At 44.0% G+C, this 27518-nt stretch overlaps 1 protein-coding gene across 1 annotated transcript in view; it reads right to left on the reverse strand.

Moving 5' to 3' along the window:
- The window catches only part of GLG1 (golgi glycoprotein 1), a 3171999-nt gene that overhangs the window by 1405632 nt on the left and 1738849 nt on the right, over positions 1-27518 (reverse strand). Inside the window, exon 13 of the mRNA XM_044081599.1 lies at positions 11127-11213. Within this exon, the coding sequence (XP_043937534.1) occupies positions 11127-11213 (87 nt within the window). The remainder of the gene's footprint in view (positions 1-11126; positions 11214-27518) is intronic.

Genomic DNA, 27518 nt, shown 5'->3' on the forward strand with positions numbered 1-27518 from the left:
TTTTCTTAGACTCAGAATAATCTTGGCTCTCCCAGTGGAAATGCTCCCTCATAGTATGCAGCGTTTCCCCAAAGGAATAGTCCTCAGGAGGAGAGGCTGAAGGAAAGGATTCTTCAGCATCAGAATCCTCATAGGGAAGCATGGAGAAATCCTGTTCAGAAGAGGAATCAGAGGAAATAGATACCTGATCAGAAGAATCATACTCTTGTCTCTTGCCTAGGCCTCTTACCAGGAAGGGGATGGGAACCCCTGATCCAAGTAATTGGGTCTTCGGCCATTTAAAGCATCTGTTTTTTAGGCATGGAAGTCTGAATAGGAGAATGCTGTACTTGTTTCTTTGTCTTTAGAGCTGCTTTAGTCTTTGCCTTTGAAGCGGAGGATGGCTTAAATATATAGCTGAGTAGGTCTGAAGACACCCTCAGAAGCAGATGCCTGCTCAGCGGCTCCGGACCCATCTGAGGGATTGATTTCAGAGTGTCCAATACCTTGAGTATCCAGAGGCCCAGTCGGCTCCACGTGGGAGTCGGTAACGGCGCCAGGGGCTGCGAAAGCACCTCACTGAGAACCGGCGACTGGCCTAGAAGACGCTCCGTTGGTTTTGGACCTCGGATGCCTGTCCTTGTCCTTGCGTTTTTTGTAAACTCCGGTTGTCGGCTGTTCCGCCGGCATTATATAATTAAATCTTCGGCCAAAGTAATGAAAAGCAAAATCGAACAGATGCTTGACAGTGCGTTGGTTGAATCTAGCACAAAACCGACAGCTAGCAATGTTGTGATCAGGGCCTAGGCAAGGAATACAGTAAGAGTGAAAATCCTTGAGGTATTTGCTTCCCACAAGAAATACAATTGTTAACTTTTTCTGACATTGGTCTGGAGCAAGAAAAAAGTTTCCCAAACGGGGTACTTAGCTTTAATGAAGACTTCGGTTCTGAAATTCAACTTTGAAAATCTCAGGAGTCAGCCAACCGGCACTTGCGAACTGCTTTTGCTTCGGGCACCACGCGGCAAGAAAGACTGAAGAAAATGGTGTCAGCTGCATCTTTTATACCCCTGGCGCACTGACATCAGGGAAGAGGCAACAGCAACCGACGTCAGACCTAGACTTTGGAATTCTGGCCGACTGCAGGTAGCCTGCCAGCAGGATAACCCAAGAGTAATGACTGCAACAGTGAAACACGAACATCTAACCGTTATTCATTCAACTTCTCAATATCCATTCAATCCTAAACAAGCCCTCTGCCTGCCCTTACTTATCCTCTTTTCTCTCCCGATATAATCTTCTCGGTCCCTCAGAAGGTCAGATAAATGTCTCTTTCAGGTACGCAAACCTAATAAATCCATCGGCCAAAATCTTTATAGCTACTTTCCTGCTCTAGCTTGGAATAAGCTCCCCCTATACCTCAGATCTATTTCTTAAGTCCATGAACTTAAAGCTCTTAAAAACTACCTATATAGTACCCGGATTTGTCACTGTAATCACCCTACATGAATTTCTTCCCTAAACTTTATACACTGTAGATAATCCAAATGTTACTCTTTTTTACTTCCTTTTCCGTTTTTTTTTTTTTTTTTTTTTTGTTTCTATCCTCATTTCTCTTACTTGTACTATATGGCAAATTTACTAGTCTACTTTTTTGTATGTATATTTTGTAGTATCTATTTTATTATGGATTTATATGGTTTATCTTTCTGTGGAGCTAGGGAGTAGAGTTGGTAAAGGTGGATGACTAAGTACTTGGGATCAACAGTTCAGAGTAATGGTGAGTGTGGGAGAGAGTACAGGCAGGGTGGAATGGGTGGAGAAGAGTGTCAGAAGTGATTTGCGACAGACGGGTACCAATAAGAGTGAAAGGGAAGGTCTACAAGAGGGTAGTGAGACCAGCTATGTTATATGGGTTGAAGACGGTAGCGCTGACGAAAAGGCAAGAGTCAGAGCTGGATGTGGCAGAGTTAAAGATGTTAAGATTTGCACTGGGTGTGACTAGGATGGACAGGATTAGGAATCAGAATATTAGAGGGTTAGCTCAGGTTGGACAGTTTGGAGACAAAGCAAGAGAGGTGGGATTGCGTTGGTTTGGACATATGCTAAGGAGGGATGCTGGGTATATTGGGAAAAGGATGCCAAGGATGGAGCTGCCAGTTAAGAGGAAAAGAAAAAGGCCTAAGATAAGGTTTATGGATGTGGTGAGAGAGGACATGCAGGCGGTTAGCGTGAAAGGGCATGATGCAGAGGACAGGAAGAAATGGAAACAGATGATCCCCTGTGGCGACCCCTAACGGGAACAGCCGAAAGAAGATGATGATGACCTTTCTGTGGAGCTTTTCTCCCCAGGCCTCCGCTGAAAAATGGCACTAGCTCAGTCGGACTATCCCAGTCAAAAAATGTCAAATAAAATAAATACGTTTTTTGCAAAGGAGCAAGCCCTGCCATGCTGCCTGATATGAGGGGATAACTTTTCACCCCCAAACTTAAATATACCTACTCCAAGGTTACACAACAGAGAAGAAAAGGGAATTCCCCAGTGTCACTGAAAGTACTTGTGGTGAAACATTTTCACTGAAATGACAATTGCTGATATTACCCATCTGTTGGCAAGTTCTCTAGTCCTATGCATGACATCAGAACACAAACCAATTTCAGGATAATTTTGTCCCAAGTTTATTTGGAGCTTAACTGGGATGGTAGGGCAAGTACAAGACCCTCTTCAGCCGCTACCTGGGCCACATGGCTGCAATACATGACCATATCATGACATGCATAAAAGACAGACAACAGTCTGTAAAAATAATGCAATTAAACAAAAAGCAAGAAACTGAGTAATGCTCTAGGAAACAAATACAAAAGGAAAGTTTGATCAAGTCAGACATTAGTACTGCATAGATTAGCAGGAAGCAGTTTAAGAAATGAAAAAGAAGTTATGTATTACCATAACGTTCCATCTATATTGTTGATCCTCGTTCAGTCATTACGCATAGGTATTGGTTCTGACCTTGGAACAGAGCCGGCCATTTTCCAAGCTCGCGTCAGCTTCAAACTCTCAAGCTAAACTCTTGCCCACAATCCCCCTCTCCTTGTTACCTCAGATTGAGTTTGCAAGTCAAAGAAGGTAGAGGATACCTCTGGTCAAATAACCTAAGAGAACCGGATGGTGAGATCCACTAGAAAACCCTAGGAAGGAGAAGGATGGAGGGTCGTAATGACTGAACGAGGATCAACAATACAGATGGAACGTTATGGTAAGATATAACTTCTTTATCTGATATTGTTAATCCTCGTTCATTCCTTACACATGGGACAGAGTCCCCAGCTACCTCTTATTCCTGGGAGGCTCTCATGGAAGGACATTCCTGAGCACCACAGAACCGAAAGATGCTCTTCCCCTGGAGGCCAAATCCAATTTGTAATGATTGATGAAGGCATGAGGCGTAGCCCAAGTTGCAGCTGCACAGATGTCATGTAAAGAAGCTCTGGCATGGAAGGCAGCAGAAGTTGCCACCGACCTTATTGAATGAGCTTTCATGGTAATGGGCAACGAGATAATGAAGATAACACAGTCCTTCAACCATCTAGCTAATGTGACCTTAGCAACAGCAGATCCTAATCTAGGTCCAGAAAAAGCCAAAAAAAACTGGTTAGATTTATGAAAGGACCTCGTCCTGTTTAAGTAAAAATGGATTTGCCTGTGGATATCTAGGATATGTAGGCAATACTCTCCTCTGTTTGAATGACTGGGAAAGAAAACTGGCAATTCAATGGTTTGATTCATGGACATTTCAGAACTTTTGGCAGAAAAGATGGATTAGTTCTCAGAGACGCTCTATCTCTATGAAAATCACGTATGGACTCTTGATACATAAAGCTTGAAGCTCAGAAATATGTCTGGCAGAAGTAATGGCGACCAAAAACAAGGTTTTCCATGACAAATGCTTGAGGTTGCAAGAAGAGGCTGGTTCGAAAGGTGGCATTGTCAGAGCTTGTAGAACTAATGATAAATCCCCATGGTTGAACAGGTTCTCTAAAAGGTGGCTTCAGATGATTCACACCTTTTATGAAAGTCTTGCACAATTTGTGGGACATGAGAGGAATCTTGGACATTCTCATGAAAATTAGAAATTGCAGCCAAATGAACTCTAATGGTAGAGGCCGATAGACCCGATTGGAAAAGGCCGGCCAGATAGTCTAGTATTATCGACACTGGTGTTGAGAAGGGATCTACTTATTTATCTTTCAGCCAACAGGTAAATCTTTTCCATTTGCTCGGATAAGTAATTCTACTGGAAGACTTATGAGATGCAATGAGAATGTAACGTACTGGTAAAGAAAGATCATTGTACCTGGCAATCAAGGGAATTGGAGTAGCCAAGCTGTGAGCTTCAAGCTGTTCAGGTTGGGATGAATCAAGTTCTGTGGATGTGAGATCAACTCCGGGGTTGGATGGAGAATCCATGGTCGATCTAGTAGGTGAGGCCAAAGGAAGGGGAACCAAATCTGTCGAGGCCAATGTGGAGCTAAGAGGATTAACTTGCTCTTCAACCGACAGGCTTTCTTTAGAAACTGGGGAATGAGGGGAATAGGTGGGAATGCGTAAAGACCTGAGGGTCAATTGTGGACTAGAGCGTCCCTGGGTGACTGTCCCGGAGAGGGAATCAGGGCGAAGCAAATGCTGCATTTGTAGTTGGTCGGGGATGCAGAGAGGTCACAGAAAGGACGGCCCCAGCGGTGGGAGATCTCCGCTAGCAATCAAGGGATTCAGGGACCACTCATGAGGTTGAAGAATGCACCTGCTGAGTCTGTCTGCTATCACAGTGGAACTCCCGGGAATGTGCGCTGCTAGAAGAAAATGGTTGGCAGCCATCGCCCATTGCCATATCCTCATGGCCTCTCGACAAAGGGGGTAAGATTTGGTTCCACCTTGTTTGTTGATGTACCAGACCACCGCCATGTTGTCTGATTGAATCGCAATTGTCCCAGACAGTAGCAGGGGATGGAATGCTTGCAATGCAAGAAGCACCACGCTCAGCTTTAGAACATTTATATGCAGATGGGCCTCCAGTTCGGACCAAGTGCCTTGGACTGTCTGTCCCTGACATAGCCCTGCCACACCCCATCAGGAAGGCATCCATGGTCACTGTGGCCTTGGGTTGCTGGGGGGAAAAAAGGACGAGACCATTGTGTGTCATCTACCAATTTAAATCTTGTTTGCACCTGTGGGTAACTTGAACCATGGCTGAATGAGGATGCTGAAAGGGATACCACTGGGTGAGCAGTAGCCATTGTAGAAGCCTCATGTGAAACCTGGCCAGGGGGATAATGGTGATGGATGCTGCCATGGAACCCAACAGCTGCAGAACCAAGTGAGCCGTGGATTTCTCCCTTGAAAGGATTGGAATCAGTTGTTGCTTTATCCTTAAAATTCTGTGCTCTGGAATGGCAGCTCTTGCAGTTCTGTGTGTCCAAGATAACCCCTATGAATTCTGTCGACTGAGATGGGGTGAGATTGGATTTTTGCCAGTTTATGGTTATGCCTAGCCTTTATGCAGCGAGGAGAGAGTATGCCAGGGCTTCTTCCAGTAGATGGCTGGTGGGGGCAGAAATGAGCCAGTCGTCCAGGTATGGAAACACCTGGAATCCTTGAAGTCGCAAGTGTGCTGTGACAACTGCCATGCACTCTGTGAACACTCTGGGGGCTGTAGAGTGTCCGAAGGGCAGTACTCTGAACTGGTAGTGACTGGCTCCCGCACGGAAAAGCAGAAATCTTCTTGATGGCCTGTCCACTTTTATGTGGTAGTACGCATTTTGAAGATCTATCGAGCACATCCAATCGTCTTTTTCCAAAAGCGGGAGGATAGACTGTATTGTGACTATCCGGAATTTTTGTACTCTCACAAACTTGTTCAATACACTGAGATCCAAAATTGGTCTCCAGTCCCTGGTTTTCTTTGGCACCAAAAATAGTCTTGAGTAAAATCCGGATCTTATCTGGTCTGGAGGGACTATTTGGATGACTCTCTTTCTTAGCAGCTTTTCTATCTCTAATGCTGCTGCTTCCCTTTGACTGGGTGGAACGTCGGGAAGGTTTTTTTGAAAAGACGGAACAAAGATCGAAGGGGATATGATAACCTCTGGTTATAATCCTTTGTACCCAGGAATCTGTGGTGATGGTTAGCCAGGCAGTAGGGTACAAGGAGAAACGTCCCCCAACCACCTCCAGAGGAAAGAAGATGGGCCGCTCTTCAGGAGCACTGGTAGGACTGGCCAGGGAAAGAATCCCTGGAACCCTGGTTACGCGGACCCCCTCTGCCCCAAAAGGGGAGTCTTCCCTGAGAGTTTCCCCCACTGCCTCTAGGAGAGAACTCAGCCTGTCACGGAAAGGACCCTGAGAGTTCTTTAACCATATCCTCCCATTCTTTTGGTTTCGGGAGAAAGCACGTTGAGGGGAAGACTAAGAGACACCTACGGCAGAAAGGGTCTTACCATCCTGTTCACATCTGGCCAGTGTGCTTTTAACTTTGGGTCCAAACAACGAGGAGGGCTCAATGGGAGCATTAAGAAAGGAAGCCTTTAAGGGTTCTGCGAAATTGCACAAGCGCATCCGTGCGTGCCGTCTTAAGACCGCAGCTGAACCCTCTGCTCTAGCTGCTCCTTCTGATGCATGAGACATCAGTCGCATAGAGGAGTTAGATATTGACTCAATGGTAGCTAGCTGAGAGGCCACTTTGTCACGGACCTCATCAGACATGACACCAGCCAAGGTTTCAGAGAGCTCAGAAATCAGATCCCTTTGAAGCCTGGTAAAGTGTGCTATATAATTCAGGGACCTGATAGTAAAGGTCACTGATGCAAGGGAGCACTTCCCTATCCTGTTTAGGGCCCGGGACTGTGTTAGGTGGATGGACAGTCTGGCTTTCTTCTTACTCCAAATCCTTTTTTGTTGCGGCCTTCATCAAAGCATCCACAGGAAGACCTTTTGACCAATGGGGATCCGTAGCAGGAGGGGACAAAATCTTATCTGGCCTCCGGGGGAATAGCTTTGACGGTGTCAGGAGCCTTCCACGACCACTGCATGATAAGCCAGACAAGTTCATCGGCAGGTGGAGTAACCCAGGAGGTAGGGGGCCGGGTGCGAAAGGCTTGCAAGAACACAGATTCCTCAGAGGTTGGATTAGAGGACTGCCAGTCACCTGTTTCAGGATTTCGAGGATATCACCAAAGGATACCTCAGAGGGTGACCGAGGGGATCCTCCCCCCTCATCAAAATCTGTGTCTTCAGTGAGGGACTCCTCTGTGGAGTCCATGTGCTTCCTCTTAAACGAACTCTTCCAGTGAACTTCCTCAGCGGGAGAAGCTGGGGAAGACAGCGGAAAAGGGGTTTCCTGTGGGAATATGTCCTGAGGCCCTTGCACCCAGTGTCCGTACAGTGTGACTTGTGAAACCAGTGTACCAGAGGAGGGTAGAGGGATAGACAGTCCAGTATCGCCAGCAGCAGCAAAAGCCTTCTCGATCAGATGGAAGGCTGGTCCACCTTAAGAGTGAATGTCTAGGACAGGGGTCACCCCCTCCCCTAAGTGGCTCAGCCTGCCGACCGGAGTCCCTGGATGGCTGTAGAGCAGCAAACTATGCGTGTCACAACTGACATCCTGGGTCATAGCAAAACTATCCTGCCACGAAGGCAACTGCGGTTCCTTAGTGAGATCCATAAAGGGAACCGCAGAAGGGGAAGACTGTGCTATATCCATGGACGTCAAAGGCAATGAAGGAGGAGAATAAGAAGGGGTCTTTGGAGATGGGTGATCACCTCCCAAGGAAGGATAGTTCCTGGGGGGTGAGATGCCTCTGGCCAAGAGTACCTTGGTCCACAAGATGCAACACATCGTGTTTGGAAAGGCTTCTAGTGGACCACACAGAAACTGAAGGAGAAACAGGCCTGTCCACAGAAGAGGCAAACTCTGTGCCTATTTCACCAGTCTGCACCGAGAACAACGGTGCCGACAGAGACTGGACTATGGGAGTCTGCACCAAGAAGTCATCTGTGCCGAGGTCATGGTCTGCACCAATTCAGGGATCAGTGCCGAAGTGTTTGTCAGTACCGAATCTGGAACTGACAAAACTGGAGTCAACAATAAAGTTGTCGGTTCCGAGGTCTGCGCCGACTGAATGGTCGGTGCCGATACAGTGGTAATAGTCTGAATCGAGGAGCCCCTTGGTGCCGATATAGTGAAGGCTGCAGGAGAAGACGGAGCCGAGATCACTAATAGAGCCGAAGGCCTTGGTGCCGAAGGTCTAGGCACCAAAAGCACTGGGGCTGACTGAGTGAGCTCCGAAGCCGAAACTTTAGCCTTTTTAGGTTTTGGTTGGCGGGAGTCCCCAGCCGTGGACTAAGGCAAAGATTTAGCCTTGGTAGGAACATCCAAGATTTTCTTATGGGCTCTAGGGAGGGGTTGAGGCCTCTGACCCAGAAATAGCCTCTGAAAAGGGATATTTAAGAAGTCCCTTCAGTAACAGCTTGTTTTTCCTTTCCAACAAGGTTCTATTTGAAAAATTCTCACAAATAGTACAGGGCGGATCAACAGACAAATGGGACGCCCCCAAACAATAAACGCACAAAGAGTATGCATCAGATGTAGGTAGTTTGTGTCCACAATCAGAACACAGTTTAAACCCCGGACTACCTTTCTTATCTGCCATAATAGCTAAAATAGAAAGCAGAAAAGGGTACCAGCAATGGTACAAAAGAATACCCTAAGGTATGAGAAAAAAGGGAAGAATTACCAACGATGGTAAGGGGAATTTACCTCGCGATAAGAAGATAGAGAAAAGAGAAGAAAAACCTGAAGACAGTATGATCGCTAGATGCGATAGGGTAACAGACAATGAAATAGAAACTCTTCTGGCAGAAAAGTAAAATAAATGGTTATTAAACAACTGTACTTAGCTCAAGAGAAGCAGCTTGACACGACCGAATGGCAACGTGGCAAACAAAATCTGAGGTAACAGGGAGAGGGGGATTGTGGGTAAGAGTTTAGCTTGAGAGTTTGAAGTTGGGTCGGAACAGATACCCATGCGTAAGGAATGAATAAGGATTAACAATATCAGATGGAATGTTACCAGCTCTAGCCAATATCTTGAAAAACATGTGAATTTATAGTCTTTCATTACGTGCATCTTTAAGTGTTTTAGAAAATTATTACTCTTGCATATCTGTAATTCAGGGAGGAAGTCTGTTCCAAAGCACCAATTTTAAAGGGGAAAAGAAAAAGTCTGAACTGGTAAAGGAGTGTGTGAACTTGATCATAAACCAGCTAAGAGGATCCCAAATACTATATGAGAAGGTACAGAAAATGCTTAATTTCTGTGCAGATCAATTAAGCATAAAAATGGTCAAAGATAAATTTTAAGATGCAGTTAGTTGTAACAGAAAACCTTTAGCCCTCAAAAGTGACATAAAACTACATATGTATAAAGGCAGTCTCACTACCTATTGCATTTATTCAATATCAAAACACTATCAAAATTTCCATTTTAAGCATACTAATAATGCTGAGACTACATTGATACAATAACAGGGAGAAACAGCTCTACACTCTGCTCAGCAGTCAATACGGCACATGGAACTTGCTAACATGTTAAAAATAGTCATGGGAATGCTCCTGCAGCTAATACCAAACCACAAGACTTTCATCCACCCAAGACTGCTACACATCATCATTAGCAATAGTAAATAAGAAGCTGGGCTGTATTATGAATGCTCTGAATTAAAGGAAACAGCGATATCATAATAAAAGTTAGAATACTGTCTACAGGTCCAGAGGCCATACAGAGTGAAATTACACAATCAAACGTGGTGAAGATGATGCTTTGCAGAATATCTAAGTAAAGGAACTGAAACCCAAGATGTACAACACAGAGCTATTTTTGCAAGAATTAAGGGGGGAGGGGGAGTTAATAATGTGGGTACGTTCTGAATTATGGGGAATTTAAAAGGTTTGAAATGAAAAGAAAAATACTTTTTTTATTCATTTAAGGGTAACCGAGTGGGTCCTAATACTCTCTTTCTCCATGACCAAAGCCACAAAGGAAAGACTAAATGGACAGTTTTTAGTGTAGCCATCAACTAGCAAGGAAGGAAACGAAGGTTCATAGGTTGGTACTAGGCTATCGGCCCTAGGGCCTATACAAGCCGAGCCATAAGAATTCCCTGGCTATTTCTTCCCACACTATTTACTTCCCTGGACCCCTGTCTAGCAGGGTGACTGACGTGATCCCCGGGGTGAATTTCCTTTCTCCCATCCAATCATCAAGGTTCCTTTTGAAGAGGGCCAAAGAGGCACTCTGCTTGACATGTATGGGCAATCTATTCCAGAGTCTGGGGAGTCTCTGGGTCAGGAACCTATCCCTCCAGCATGTTTTGTTTATTGTGATGACAAGGTTTAGATCCCTGGAGCGTGTGGCTCTGAGGGATTGGGATTTCTTTAAGTGTAGCATGTCCAACAGCTCTGGGTTTGACATGGCCTTGTATGTTAAGCAGAGATCACCTCTGAGTAGACTATATGCGACAGAGTATACCTGGAGTTTTTTAAGGCGGTCAGCATAGGGCATCTGCTTTAGGCCTGTGATTCTTTTAGTGAGGTATTTCTGCAGCATTTCCAGTTGTTGCAGATGTCTTGAGAGGTACATACCAAACTGGGTACATGAAGCCCCCAAATTAAAAAAAAATGTTAACCCAGAGAACATTCAAACTTCACACAGCGACCGAAACTCAGAACAGAACCCCAGACCCTGACAATGTGAGACAGCTGTCTAAATCAATGAGCTGCCTAACTAAGGATAAACACGAGGATATACTACTACACTAAATAAACAGAACTGAAATGAACTTCCTGGTTTGGAAGTACATTGTAAAACCAGTGAAGCTGTTTTTAGAACAGTTTATTTTTGGTTCGTCCTTATTGACCAAGGTATAAGCAAAACGGGAGGACTTTCTGGAGTTCACAGTTACAAAAGTTTGTAAGTGTACTGTCAAGCCTTTAGCAAACTGCTTAGAAACTGAAGTTCTACATATTTTGATTTAAGAGAAGACTTGCAACCATCTCATACTGAAGCAGTTTTGCTCTTAGTAAACAGCTCACCTCAGACTCTAGTTCTGTCAGATTTCCCACTACTTCTCGACAGACAACTAGGAGGTCTTCAAGATGATCCTGAAGGCATTCAAGTTCCTACAATGGCAAAGAACAAAAGAAAAAAAAAAAACATTATAAACTCTCAATGAACATTAAATCAGCAGTAAAAGTTACAATTTAAAAGCTTCAGACCACATCTCCTTCTCTCTTCTCCACTTAAGCTAATTAGGCAACTTTCTTCAGTTTTCCCCAGCCTGACATACCAAAGCTCCACAGTCACTGTTCATGTAGAAAAAAAATGTTATCAAGTTTTTCAAGAGAAGATGGCAAATATTTCTGACTTATCTACAACAAAGTAACAAAGTCCTTAGGTCCTAAGCAAATGTAAATATTCGCTGGGTGTTCCAATTTCAAGCCATATCCAAAACACATGACATAGGCGAACTGGTTATCTTCCCGACAGCCTATAACTACGTGTAACAGCTTGTATGCATAAATCTTTCAATGAAATAGTACCTGAATCTAGGACTACACACACTGCATTGCACCCACTGACTTCTAGGGCAGACTCTGCACCCCCCCCCCATGACTGCTGAATGGATTAAGCATGCAAATGGGGAATGAAAGAATATGCTATGAATGTGACTCTCCTCATGTAAAGCTGTACTACTACTGGAATTTTTTTCATTCATTCTGAAATTACCCATTTAATTCAGTTCATGGATGCAAGACAATGGCAGCCTTTAACTTTATAAAAATGTTACACTGCAAAAAATATGCAACTTTTAATATAGTTGGTACAATGAAAATCTTAAGCATTTAGCACTAAACCTTAACACAGCAGGAGGGCAGTCACAATCTTTTGTCAGAAGTACTTGAGGAATAATCAGCATGTACTTCATGCGTGTGGTAAACTAGTAACTAGGATTTTCAAGTAGAGTCCTGGAGGTTGTCTTTCTCAGGATCATTATGCTGGACTTGGTGTAAAGGCCACAAGAAGACAGTGCTACAAAAAGTTTCATGCAAGGAGCAGAGCACTTTGAGACTTCTACCATATGGTTTACCAGCTGCAACATTTCAGGGTTACAGGGGACACAAACTCACCTCCACTGGTGACAAAGTTAAATGAAATGCTTTACTCTTGGTCCTATGCATTCACGGCAACATCTTAAACACAGGTGATATGTTCAAATTATTTAGTATGCTGGTGTAATAAGCCTCAGTATACTCTAAGGCAAATCACAACTTAAGAGGAAACTTCAGGTTGCACACTCAGCACTATTTATGCATTGGCATTTGTTTACCGGGAAAGTCCACTGGGCAAAGCAAAGTCCATTTTCAGTGCAGGCCTGATGAGAAAAGCTCAATAAGAAAAACACACAGAATATATAGTACATCACAAGGCACACACTGAGTAGAATACAACACTGAGAGAATAAAAAATTCTTAAACAAAAGTTAATTTAGAGTATGTACACACACTTGACACACAAACGAATTGCAATATAGTACAACTACAGCTGACAGTAATATGGGTGAATATAGAATGCTTGTATACACACTTGATATACACTTTAATTACAACATAGTACAACTATGGTTAACATGGTAGTATGGGTGAATATAAAATGCTCAGACACAAATTATGACGGACATTTAGATCAAGGAAAGACATTTAACAGGCCACAGCAGTGATACTGCAGTAGTTGTAGTATACAAGAGGAAAACTGAATGAAAGACTATGAAAGACTATGAGAAGGTACATGCAAGAAGTTGGAAATAACAGTAGAGGTGAAAAGGGTGGGAGTAATAGAGATGAAGGTCAGGAGCGAAGGTTGTTAGTACTAATGGATTAAGAGACAGACCAAGAGTGTGTGTGAAGAAATGTTAGCGTATCTGAGATAGATGCAGGAAAAAATGCGAGTACAAGGAGAAAAAGTGGAAACAGTAAGAAGGCACAAGATCTAGGTAATGGCTGAAGGAGGCTTAGTGCAGTTACAAATCCATTTAGAGTAAAAGTGGGTATTAAAAGTGGTTACATGAATCCTGTCTTAGTTTAAATTGGGAAAACTAAATATAGTTCTGTTGCAACTACTAGCAAATGTCCTATACCGCGCTATCAATTAAAGTGAAGACACGATGAAGACGAACCCTACACTTCAATAATTAAAAAAAACTGTGTGACAAAAGCCTACTCTCTAATGAGCAAGAGAGCCAACCAATATTATTGCTAGAATCTCCTTGTGTTCTGACAGAGAGAGTGCTTCTCAAACTATCTGGAAATACAGAGTGGATAAGTATATTTTTTGGCACTAACTGTCTAGAGTTCTGCACTGTATTTTTGCTTGACTGAATTATTTATATATTAGCCGGCATTGTTTTCTGATCTGTGCTGAAACTTCCCACCCTATTGCTGTTGTGCTCTTAAAGTTGGTGGCTTTTGCAGTTGCCTGGCCCTATTGTAAATTTGATCTGGGACACTCCTCCCAGTCCCATCTCTCTAGCTTATTCTACCCAATACAGAGATCATTTGGGAAGGCCAAACCCCTTATTCCCTCAACCTTGAAGTATCTTCTGTTCCTGCTCTCTCCCTTTTTACTTTATATAAAGAAGGCACTTTATTCAGCTGCTTATATTTTTCTAATTTGTGTTTCTTCCAACTACTCTGTTACTTCATCTTGCTTTGTTTCTTCCCGCTACTTGCTGCGTGTTCTCTCAAGTGTTCCAACTGCATCCTTTCTGTTGCATTTATTATTGTTTGTTTATAGCCTGTCGAAATTAACTGTTATTCTTAAGTGTAGCCCTTAGTTTTGGTTTAAGCACTTGGGCTTTAGGCCCACCCCTTAGCTTTCCCTGGCCTTTCTCCCTCAGATTTTGACAAATTTGGATGGACAATTTCCTACACTTTCTCCTGCCAGTCTGGTTGACATAGACATCCTGAGACAGTGTAGCAACTGCCTCATGTACACTGACACCCATCTACTACTACCACCTAGGAACATAATTTCTGAGAGATGCAATTACACTAGGAAACTAGTGTCCAAGTCACCTCCCCTTCAAGCCAGTATATCTGGCACTGAAAAGGTTGTCAATACAATCACTACACCTCAAACACCAACCACACCTACACAACACACACCTACATATGTGGATGTCCTAGGCTGGTACTAGGCCATCGGCCCTAGGGCCTATACAAGCCTAGCCATAACAATTCCCTGGATATTTCTTCCCACAATATTTACTTCCCTGAACCCCTTGTCTAGCAGGACGAATGACGTGATCCCCGGGGTGAATTTCCTATCTCCCATCCAGTCGTCAAAGTTCCTTTTGAAGAGGGCCCAGGAGGCGCTCAGCTTGACATGTATAGGCAGTCTACTCCAGAGTATGGGGAGTCTCTGGGTCAGGAATCTATCCCTCCAGCATGTTTTGTTCATTCTGATGACAAGGTTTAGATCCCTGGAGAGTGTGGCTCTGAGGGATTGGGATTTCTTTAAGTGGAGCATGGCAAACAGCTCAGGGTTTGACATGGCCTTGTATGTTAAGCAGAGATCGCCTCTGAGTAGACGATATGCCACAGAGTACAGCTGGAGTTTTTTCAGACGGTCAGCATAGGGCATCTGCTTTAGGCCTGTGATTCTTTTAGTGAGGTGTTTCTGTGGCATTTCCAGCTGTTGCATTCGTCTAGTGAGGTACATACCAAACAGGGCGTTGTACTCTATAATGGGTCTAATGAGGGATGAGTACAATGGGACAATGATCTTTTTTCTGGATGAAAAGCCCTTAGTAATTAGGTGTGCCACATAGGATTTCCTGACTGTTGTGGCGATGTGGTTATCGAAGGAGAGACCACTGTCCACCTGTGTCCCTGTCTCTCATCACATTTTCAGTGTTTAGTGTACTGCCACCTATGTGGTAATTCATGGGTACATGTTTTTTCCCAAAAGGGATAACTATACATTTTTTGGCATTAAGCTTGAGCCCATGGCTCTGGCACCAAGCATCTGTTTCTGTTAAGGCCCATTTGTAGAATATTCACATCATTTGGGGATTCAATAATGGCTCCCAGTTTGCAGTCATCTGCGAACTTTGTTAGCCAGAGTCCCTTAGTGTTGGCCTGTACTTCAGAGAAGTAGATGCCAAACAAGAGTGGTCCTGGGACTGAACCCTCCACACAAACTTACCCAAACAAAGGAGACCTCGCGATCTCCACAGCCCTCCACACCACATACCACACATAGTCCACACACCTTTGCCTCACAACCACTAAGGCTTCACCATAAGCCCAACATATTAGTCATAGGAGACTCCACTGTGAGACGCACCGATGTGCCTCTCACCAGGCTGGGTAAGGAGAAAGTCACAGCTAGTTGTCTGTCAGGTGCCAGAATCCATCATATCACACACGCACTCAAGTCTCTCAACAACAGGTACTGTTATGATTCTGTCAGTCCATGCTGGCATGAATGACTTGAGACTTACCCCTCTGGACTATATGAAGACAGACACGATTAAGCTCGCCGATTGTGTGTCCCAGGCAGGTATGTCCCTAGCCTTAAGCACCATTCTGCAGTCACCCAGAATGATGTTTCAATACAAACAGAAAATAATTGGCTAACAATTGGCTTAGTTTCTGGAGTCATTCCTGGGGGATCCAGTACCTGACAGCCTGGGAAGATATAAGAGAAAGACCACGATGCTTTGCCAGAGATGGCCTGCATCTGTCTCACCTAAGCTTCAGGCTTCTGGCAAAGACTCTTGCCTCCGCTATAGTGCCTTTTTTTTTTTTTTTTTTTAGGAGAAGTGATGAGGTTAAAACTACCAACGTAAAATTTTCAACAAAACACAAATTAAAGGTCATGCTGCTAAATGCCAGGAGTCTAAACATGACACTGCACTCATTGCAAGCATTCCTAACCCTGGAAAATGCTGACATCCGTGCCATCTCAGAAACTCGGTTCAAAGCTGCGGAGAGCATCCGAGCTTTACCTCGTTACTCATCCTATCATACATTCAGACCCCAAACTGTGGGCAATAAAGCCAAAGGAGGTGGCGTTTCAATATACATTAAAGACATGCACCCACTGCGGTGGTGGTGCTGCGGTAGCGTTGTCACCTCACAGTAAGACGTTGTCCCGTTCGATTCTCAGCTAGAGCGTCTTCTGTGTAGACACATGCGTGAATGGGCGTACCTTCGTTGAAGGTTGTGTGTCAGAGCTGGCAACTCAGCACGTAAAAATCTACTGCCAATCATTAGCGGACCGGAGTTCTGCTGTGGCTATCCCTAACCGGGAAAAAGCCGAAAGACACAACAACAACACTTCCAGGCTGGTCAAACAGTATGATGCACAGGAGACACTCCAGGTGCAGTTAACCACTGACAAGATCCCTATTCAACTCATAGCTAGCAACCGGCCCCCAAATTTGACTCAGAATGCCCCAGTCTGCCTATTTGGACCAGTTCAAATCTATCAAGATTCAACCCTTTACCCTGATCCTGGATGAAAAACTTCCCAAACATAGATTGGAAGAACTACTCATCACAGAACACAAATGCCCAGAGATTCCTTGATTTTTGTCAATGCAAATGTCTTAACAGCTAGTTGGGTGATAATATCTTGGACTTGGTATTAATCAACATGAGTAATCACTATAGCATCCCTATAGTATCATCCTCCCTGGTAAGATCAGACCACAAAGCGGTCACTTTCAAACTCACCATCTCCCCCAACCCCTCTCTAGCTAGGATCAGACATAAAAACGTCTCCAAAGCTGACTATAGCTTCTTGAGGGATGGTATAAACAGTTTCACAGCCCCCTCCCGCTCTCTAGGAACTGGCACCAATATCCAAATAGTACAGTTGTGTACACTTAACATAAATGTAGATGTTTGAGTGTATTCACTGTTGCAGTCATTACATTTGGGTTATCTGCTTGCAGCAGCCCTCAGTCAGCCTGATTAACCAAGTCTTGGGTCCTGCGTCAGTTGCTGTCCCTTCTTCCATGATGTCGAGTTGTCAGGGGTATAAAAACATGCAACCGATGGCATTACATCAGTTTTTCTTGCCCCAGATGTCAGGTGCACCCCTAATGGGAAGCAATTAAATCTATAAATACAAGAATATACCTCCAACAAAAAAGCAAATACACCAAAAAGCTTTTAGAGCATAGTAAGTGAGAGTAGAGGTATAGCCGAAAGAAGAAAGGGGGCTGGAGGGAGGGTAACCAGGACAGCAACAGTGAATACACTCCAACATCTACATTTATGTTAAGTGTACACAACTGTACTATGTTCTTAGTGTTTCACTGTTGCAGTCATTATACTTGGGTAGATTCCCAAACCTAAGGTTGGGAAGAGGAATTTAAATAGAATTAGGACCAGCTATAAGGCCCTGCAAGACTGCAGTGGCAAAACCAGCTCTGGATTTAGAGAAAATTGGCAAATGATAATGCTTGGTGAAAGTATGTACAGAACTCCAGGTAGCAGCTTCTAGGATGTCCCTAGTAGGGATGCCCCTGAGAAAGGCTGTAGAGGTAGATGCAGCCCTGGTTGAATGGGGTCTGATGCCCTGTGGGATAGGTTTTCCATGGTTCTTACAGCAGAAATGAATGAACTTGCCTAGGTCTTGTGTGTCCCTTGGGACTGAAACCTGGGGGTTTCTGCTGTGTCTAGGTTTGGCTTGAGAAGACCTGGAAGGGGCAGAAAAGCACCAATTTTTTTAGAGGGCCAGTGCCTACTAAATCTAGGAAACTGAACTTGTAAGAAATCTTTAACAGTTTGCATAGATTTAGCTTTATCTTCCATCTTTTTAAAAACTTCCTCAGACTTGCTGCCAAACAGACTGTCCTGATTTAAGGGAGCATCCAACAATTCAGCTTTAACATGATCAGGCAAACTTTGCTCCTTAAGCCAAGCATGCCTTCTGAGCACAGACCCAATAAAGTACAGTTGTGTACACTTACCATAAATGTAGATGTTCGAATATATTCACTGTTGCAGTCATTACATTTGGGTAATCTGCAGGCAGGTTGCCCTCGGTCAGCCTGAATTCCAAAGTCTTGGGTCCTGCGTCGGTTGCCGTCTCCTCTTCCATGACGTCAGGTCGTCACGCGTATAAAACAAGCAGCAGACACCATTTTCTTTAGTTTTTCTTGCCCCAGATGTCAGGTGCCCCCCAAATGGGTAACAAAAATATATATATAAGCTATACATACATGCAACAATATAAACTTTACCTTCATCTACAAGCAAATACACCACTAAGTTTGTAGAAGATAGTGAAGGAAAGAGAAACTCCAGAATAAAAGGGGGATGGCGGGTAACCTGGACTGCAACAGTGAATACACTAACATCTACATTTATGGTAAGTGTACACAACTGTACTATGTTCTGCGTGTTTCACTGTTGCAGTCATTACATTTGAGTAGAATCCCAAAGCTATGGATGGGAGGCTGGAGCTAGAATGCATTAGGGGCGGCTATAAGGCCCTGCAGAACTGCAGTGGCAAAGCCTGCCCTGGACTTAGAGTAGGGAGGCAAATGATAATGCTTTGTAAAAGTGTGAACAGAACTCCAAGTAGCAGCCTCAAGAATGTCTTTGGTTAGTACCCCTCTGAGAAAAGCTGCTGATGTAGCTGCAGCTCTGGTGGAATGAGACCTAATGCCCTTGAGCACCGGTTTGCCACGGTCTAAGCAGCAGAAACGAATGCAGTGGCTTATCCACTTTGAAATAGTCTGCTTTGAAAGAGCCTTTCCCTCTGATCCTGCAGCAAATGTCACTAGTAACTGCTCAGTTTTTCTTAGAGCTTTAGTCCTGTTCAAGTAGAATCTTAGTTGTCTGTGTACGTCCAAGGAATGCAGAATCCGCTCCCCCTTGTTCTGCGGATTTGGATAAAATGTTGGCAGATGAATAGTTTGGTTAAGAGCCACACTGGAAACCACCTTAGGCATAAATGAAGGATTGGTCCTGAGGGACACCCTGTCTAGGTAAAATATGATAAAAGCCTCCACAGCCATGAGGGCCTGTAGCTCTGAGACCCTTATTGCTGAAGTAATTGCCAGGAGCAGAGCTGTTTTCCATGATAGGAACTTTAGATCCGCAGTAGCAGCTGGTTCAAATAGAGGCAGGGTGAGCTTTTCCAGCACATAATTGAGATCCCATGCAGGAACTGGTGATCTACTGGGAGGCCTTAAATTTTTGGCCCCTCTAAGATACTGCTTTAGTAAAGGATGAAAAAAGATTGGTGGCTCTGTGTTGTAATGAGCCGAGATGGCAGAGGCATGGATTTTTATTGGTGAAAAAGATAGGCCTTTGTCAAGCATCACAGTCAAGTATTGTAAAATCTGAGGAATATTTGGCTCTGCTGTGTCAGTTCCTTGTGCTTGGTTCCAAGCACAGAATCTCTCCCATTTATCAGCAAAAGATTTTCTAGTACTAGACATTCTGCCTTCCAAAATGACATCCATCACAGCTTTACTGAGAGGTGTTGTTTGAATAACTACATGATCAGCCATGCTGCCAGGTTCAGTGTTTTGAGCAGATTGTGCAGGATCTGATTGTTTTGCTGGGACAGTTAAGTGAGGTATTTGAGGCAAGTACCAAGCTGGGAATTGAGACATTCTTTAGGATTGGGTACCAGTATTGGCAAGGCCAGTCCGGGGCAATTAGTATCATCTTTGGTTTCTCTTGTCTGACTTTTAGTAGGACCTTGGGAAGAAGAGGCAGAGGAGGAAAGGCGTAAACTGATAGGTTTTTCCAACTTAAGGATAGGGCGTCCACTTTCCATGCTTGTCTGTGATGAGTCCTTGTGCAAAATCTTTCCAGTTGATAATTCCGAGGAGAGGCAAATATGTCTATGTCCGGGCTCCCCCATTTCTTTATCATCAGGCTGAAGACTTGTGGATCTAGTTTCCACTCGTGAGGGTCCATAAGGTTTCTGCTTAAATCGTCTGCCAGAGTATTTTGCTTTCCTGTCAGGAATTGAGCTTGAAGATGTACTTGGTAAGTCAAGGCTGTGTCCCACAGTGCCATAGCTAGTCTGCAAAGGGGGTATGAGTGTGTGCCCCCCTGCTTATGCACCACATAACCGTGTTGTCCATCTTTATCAGTAGTTGTCCTGGATGAAGTAAGTCCTTGAAGGCTGTCAGGACATTTTGAATAGCTAACATCTCTTTGGTTGATAAGCAGATGCATTTGTTTTGGGGTCCATATGCCCTGAACGCATCTTCTCGCCAGGTGGGCCCCCATGCATAACCTGATGCGTCTGTTAAGGTTTGGCTGGCAGGGGGTAGAGTGAAAGCCCGTCCCATGTTTTGGTGACATGCCTTTGCCCACCATAGAAACTCCTGTTGTAGGCAGGGAATGAGAGGAATCATTGTTTCCAGACTGTGACAATGTTGACTCCATATACTTTTTAGATACCACTGTAGTTTCCTCATATGCAGTCTTGCATATGGAATCAGTAGAATGCAGGATGCCATGAACCCCAAAGCTTGCAGAGTTTGTCTTGCAGATAACTGGGTTTTTGTTGCCATCAGCTTGAAGTAGTCAGTTGCCTTCATCTGGTGTGAGGAAAGTCATGTAGGCAGTTGTATTCAAGCATGCACCCAGGAATGTTATTTTTTGAAAGGGTACCAGTTGTGATATCTTTTCGTTTACTGTGTACCCTAGGCATGTTAGAAGCCTTTTCACAAACGCCAGATGCCGAAGAAGAATGTCCTTGTTCTCTGCTGAATGAGACAGTCGTCCAAGTAAGGATAGATTTGTATACTTCGTTGTCTGCAAAATGCAATTACTGGTGCCAGGCACTTTGTAAAGACCCTGGGCGCAGTACATAAGCCAAAGGGCAGTGCAGAGAATTGGTAATGCATAAAGCCAGCCTTGAAACAAAGGTATCTTCTGCACGATTCCCTTACTGGGATATGCAGGTATGCCTCTTTTAGGTCTAATGTCACCAGCTTGGCAGAAGCTGCTGCAAAGTTAGCATTTTGAATTTTGGAATGTCCAGGTAGGTGTTCAAAATTGATAAATCCAGTATTGGGCGCCAGGCCTTGTCTTTTCTGGGTACCAAGAACAGTCTTGAATAAAAACCTTGCCCTTTTTCCTGTTCTGGTACTGGCTGAATAGCCCCCATATCCATGAGGGACGTAACCCGTTTCTGTGCCTCTGCCCATTGATTTTTTGGCAGATCTGGCTAACCATTTGCAATTGGCAGAGTGTGGAAGTGGAATCTGTATCCCTGAGATACTATGTTTAACATCCACTTGTCCTGGATTATTAATTGCCAATTTTGAGCATAAAGTGCTAATTTTTCCCCTAAGGTGCTGCCAAAAGATAAGTGCTTGGTGATGGCAGAGGGAAGTCATTGAGACTGTGTACTGTACGGTTGCACTTTATTTCCTCCAGATTTGGAGGTAGAAGCACCCCATTGCTTTGACCTGTAAGAATCCTGTGACTGACATCTAGAACCTTTAGGGCGCCTGGATTTGCCTCGTTGAGCTCTGTCGGACCCAGGAAAGGACCAATTTTTTGTAGGCCAGTGTCTACTGAATCTTGGTGGCTGCACTTGTAAGACATCTTTTACAGTTTGCATAGACTTAGCTTTGTCTTCCATTTTCTTTAAAACCTCTTCTGCCTTAATACCAAACAGATTATCATGCTGTAAAGGTGCATCCAGCAATTTAGCTTTTAACATGATCAGGCAAATTTTGCTCTTTTAGCCAGGCATGCCTCCTAATCACAGATCCAGTAAATATGGCCCTGCAGGAGGCCTCTAAGGAATCAAAACCACATTGCACAGTATGCTTTCCAACTTGTTCTGCTGCATGCAATAATTCCTGCAATTCTTTATTTTCTGCACATTCAGAAATCAACATCATTTTCTGTTTCAGTAATCCCATAACATGTTGTTGATACTTGAGCATATGAAACTGGCAGTTTAAGGCCTAAGTGCCAAGGTTGCAGATGTATAAACCTTCTTTCCCCATCTATCCAGTGCCCTGGAATCTCTGTCCGAGGGGGTAGGATTTTTTGCTGTTGAGGCCTTAACACCTTTTGGGCCCTGTGAAATAGTTTCAGGGTCCGCAGCAGGGTTTCTAAACAAAAATGTGAGTCAGGAACCCTATAATATCTGTCTGGCTTGCTAGGAGCCGAAGGTAAGGAGTCTGGAGTAAAGCTTGACTCCGAAAACACATAATCCACAATGTCTTAAACAGGAAGTATGGCTAAAGGCCTATGCTAAGGGAGGAGGAGGATATCCCAGAGCCTCTTTTGAATCTGAGAAATCTTGACTCTCCAGTGAAAATGCTCCCTCAAACGATGCAAGGTTTCTCCAAAGGAATAATCTTCAGAAGGATATGCAGATGGGATAGACTCCTCTGCATCAGAATGCTCATAGGGTGGTATAGATAATTCCAGATCAGAAGAGGAATCAGAAGAAATAGAAACCTGATCTGAAGATTATTAATCAGTGTCTTGCCTAGGCCTCTTATCAGGAGGGGGTTGGGAACCCCTGATCAAGGTAATTAGGTCTTCAGCCATTTTGATAATCTGCTTTTTGGGCATAGAGGCCTGTGCATGTGGCTCATGCGTCGGTTTTTTAGCTTTAGAAGTTGCCTTTGTCTTTGATTTTGAAGCTGGCGTCAATTTTATATGAAAATGTTGTGACCTGAATACACCTTCAGAAGCCGGTGCCTGCTCAGCGGCTCCAGACCAATCCGAGGGAGAGACATCCACGGTTACAATACTTTGAAAATCTCGCGGTGTGCCGGACTCCACATGAGTCTCAGTAAGGGCCTGTGACTTGAAAGTAGCGGGCATCAGGGGCTGCGAAAGCGCATCACTGAGTACTGGCGAACTGGCAACTGGCTTAGGAGACGCTTCATCGTTGGTTTTGTACCTCGACTGTCTCTGTCCTTTTCTTTGCGTTTTTGTGTACTCCGGTAGTCGAATTGCTATCCGACGACATTTCAGGATAGTTAAATCTGTTTCCAAAATATTTTGAGGCAAAGATATACCGACACTTAATAGTGCGTTGGTTAAATCTAGCACAAAACCGACAGCTAGGCACATTATGATCAGGGCCTAGGCAAGGAATACAGTATAAATGGAAATCCTTATGAAGTACTTGCTTCCCACAAGTAAAGCAATTATTAACCTTTACTGACATCGGTATGGAGCAAGAAAAAAAGTTTCCCCAACGGAGTACTTGGCTTTAAGTGAATACTTCGGTTCTGAAACTCGAATTCGAAATTTCAGGAGTCGGCCGGCCAGCACTTGCAAACTGCTTCTGCTTCGGGCACCGCGTGGCAAGAAAGACTGAAGAAAATGGCGTCGGCTGCTTGTTATATACCCCCGACGACCTGACGTCATGGAAGAGGAGACAGCAACCGACGCAGTACCCAAGACTTTGGAATTCAGGCTGACTGAGGGCAACCTGGCAGCAGATTACCAAAATGTAATGACTGCAACAGTGAAACACGAAGAACATTAGCAGCCCTGCAAGAGGCCTCTAATGAATCAAATCCACAATGCAAAGTATGTTTTCCAACCTGTTCAGCAGAACGCATTAAATCCTGTAATTCTTTATTTTCAGCACAGTCAGGAATTAACATAATTTTCTGTTTAAGCAATCCAATAACTTGTTGTTGATACTTTAACATATGAAACTGGCAGTTTAAAGCCCTAATGGCCAAGGCTGCAGAAGTGTGAACTTTCTTACCCAATCTATCCAGCGCCCTGGAGTCTCTATCAGAGGGGGTAGGATTTTTAGCAGTAGAAGCCTTAATGCCCTTGGGTCCCTGTGAAATAGTCTCTGGATCCACAATAGGATTTTTAAAAAGGAATTTGTGAGAATCAGGAACCCTGTTCAGGTTTTCTGGGAGCAGAAGGCAAGGAATCAGGGGCCAAACTAGATTCTGAAAAGGCATCATCAACAATGTCTAGCACAAGAGGTATAGCTAAAGGCCTATGCTGAGGCAGGAGTAAGAAATCCCTAAGCCTCTTTTTAGAATCCGAAAAATCCTAGCTTTCCCAGTGGAAATGCTCCCTTAGAGTATGTAAGGTCTCACAAAAAGAAAAATCCTCTGGAGGGGAAGCAGAGGGAATACAGTCCTCTGCATCAGAATCCTCATAAGTAGATAAGGGCAAATCATCAGAAAAATCAGAATATTGTTCAGAAGATTCATAAACAACTTCAGTCCTAGGTCTCTTAGTAGGTGGAGGTTGGCTTCCCCTGTAGAGTTACAAGATTTTCAGCCATTCCTATCATTTGTTTTTTAGGCATAGAGGCCTGAGCATGCGGCCTGGGCGTCTTTCTTAGGCATGGCTCGAGATTTTGGCCTAACTGAAGGAGGCGTCGGTTTAATATGCAAGTCCGTAAGCTGAATACACCCCTCAGAAGCCAGTGCCTGCACAGCGATTCCGGACCTATCCAAGGTAGAGACATCTGCAGATTCCACAGCTGAAGCATCTCACGGCATACCAGACTCCAAAAGGGTCTCAGTAGAGGCCTGCGAGTCAGAAGTAGCGGGTATCAGGGGCTGCAAAAGCGTCTCAATGAGTACCTGTGAACTGGCGACTGGCTTGGGAGAAGCGTCGTCGGCAGCTTTGGACCTCGGCGGCCTGTCTCTGTCTTTAGCTTTCCATTTTTTCATAATCCCGGTAGTCGGATGGCTAACCTACGACATTTCTGGATAATTAAACAGAGAAATGAAACATTTAGAAGTGAAAATATACAGACGATGGATAGTGCGCTGATTAAATAAAGCACAAAACCGACAGCAAGGTACGTCGTGGTCAGGGCCTAGACAAGGAATACAGTACGAATGAAAATCTTTGTGAGGTATTTGCTTTCCACAAGTAATGCAATTATTAACTTTTACTGACATCGGTAAGGAGCAAGAAAAAGTTTCCCCAACGGGGTACTTAGCTTTAGTTGAAGACTTCAGTTCTGAAACTCAAAAATGAAAATTTCAGGAGTCGACTGACCGGCACTTGTGAACTGCTTCGGGCACCGCACGGCAAGAAAGACTGATGTAATGGCGTCGGCTGCATGTTTTATACCCCTGATGTCATGGAAGAAGGGAGAGCAACCTACGCAGGACCCAAGACTTTGTTAATCAGGCCGACTGAGGGCTACTACAAGCAGATAATCCAAATGTAATGACTGCAACAGTGAAACACGGAGAACATGTACAACCAAACACTATGTGAGCATTTATACAGATGCATGTAATCAGGAATACCCAACAAGACTAAATCATCCTTCGAAAGGAAGAGTAAACCTGTCTGGTGGACATCTGCAATAAATAAACTCTATAACAAAAGGAACAATTGCTGTTGAAGACCAAGAAGGGACAGGTGCCCAATTGGAAGCAATCTCTCCTTAGCCTGAACAAGCAACTAAGAGCACTAGTGAAATCCTCTAAAGCAAACTTCCGAGTCCAAATTGGCCATATCTACTAGAGACAATCATAAGGCCTTCTTCACATATGTCCACAACCTCAAAGGAAGCACCCAGATCTGTTTAGAACTGGTGGTCAAGAACACCACATATACAAATGCTGTAGATATAAGAAAAATGCTGGCTTATGGATTCAACGAAAACTTTACCCATCTGTCACTCATCAGTAAATCAGGACATCCCCAGTACCTGCCCCCTTCCCCTATTATCTAGGGAACAGGTCATCACCATTCTCTCAAAGGTAAAAAAATACAGCCACCATGGGAAAGTACAGTTTTGTACCTACCATAAATGTAGATGTTCGAGGATTCCATTGCTGCAGTCCTGACTATTGGGTATAGTCCGCGTCCCAGTCGGCCCGAATACCAGAGTATAAGGCTGACGTCGGTCAGGGCGCATTAGACTGACGTCAGTACGTCAGGGTACTAATGCGCATGACCGACGTCATATCCTCAGTCTTTTCTTGCCCCAGATGTCAGAAGACCCAAAAAGACAAGTCCCCAAAACAACCTGCACCAAAAACATGTATAATATATACAACAATATATACATATATATATATAAAATATAAGCATGTAAACTCACCTACACAACCACCCCTAAACACAGAGGGGAAGGAGGGAGGGTAAATTGGACTGCAGCAATGGAATCCTCGAACATCTACATTTATGGTAGGTACAAAACTGTACTATGTTCTTCGTCTTCCATTGCTGCAGTCCTGACTATTGGGTAGAATCCCAAAGCAGAGGTAAGGGAGGCTGGCAAATTATAAAGTAGCAGGAGCTGACAACATGCCTTGTAAAACAGCTGTGGCAAAACCAGCCCTAGTCTTAGAGTATATAGGCAGGTGATAATGCCTAGAGAAAGTATGCACTGAACTCCAAGTAGCTGCTTCCAGAATATCCTTAGTTGCCACCCCCCTTAGAAATGCTGTTGAAGTGGCAGTAGCCCTAGTGGAATGAGGCCTAATCCCAGCTGGAACCTCTTTGCCATGATGGGAATAACAAAATGCAATGCAAAAGCCAATCCACCTAGAAATAGTTTGTTTTGACACAGGCTTGCCCTGTGAACCCAAAGCAAAAGAAACAAGTAACTGCTGAGACTGCCTAAAATTCTTAGTCCTGCTCAAATAATAACGCAATTGCCTGTGTACATCTAAAGTGTGCAAAATCTTTTCCCCTTTATTTTGAGGATCTGCAAAAACGTAGGCAAATGAATAGTTTGGTTTAAAGCCACACTAGAAACCACCTTAGGCATAAAGGAAGGATTAGTACGTAATGATACCCTGTCCTTATGGAAAATCAAAAAGGGCTCTACTGCCATAAGGGCCTGCAACTCAGACACCCTTCTTGCAGAAGTAATAGCCAACAGAAAAGCAGTCTTCCATGACAAATATTTCAATTCAGCAGTAGCTGCAGGCTCAAAAGGTTGTAGAGTAAGTTTTTCCAACACAAAATTGAGATCCCAAGCAGGAGTAGGAGCTCTACGTGGGGTCTTATATTCTTTGCCCTCTAAGAAACTGCTTGAACAAAGGATGCGAAAACAAAGGTGGGTCACAATCATAGTGAGCTGAAATTGCTGCAGCATGAATCTTTATGGAAGAGAAGGACAAACCTTTGTCCAATAATTCAGTAAGATATTGAAGAGCCACACTCAAATTAGGCTCTGAAATCTCCAAATTCTTTGCTGTACTCCAAAATAAAAATCTCTTCCATTTTTCTGCGTACACTCTCCTAGTACTAGGCCTTCTAGCCTCCATAATCACATTTAAAACTTGTTGAGGAAGCTGAGACCTGCTGTGCTTCAACACAGAATATGCCAAGCTGTGAGATGAAGAGATTGAAGCTTGACATTGAGCAGATGACCGTCCTTCTGAGATAACAGATGAGGAATCAGAGGTAAAGGCCATGGAGGCTTCTTTACAAGACTCCGTGAAGTGGGTA

Source organism: Protopterus annectens, chromosome 8.part1, assembly GCF_019279795.1.
Source record: "Protopterus annectens isolate FY-2018-M chromosome 8.part1, PAN1.0, whole genome shotgun sequence".
NCBI classification, from domain to species: Eukaryota; Metazoa; Chordata; order Ceratodontiformes; family Protopteridae; genus Protopterus; species Protopterus annectens.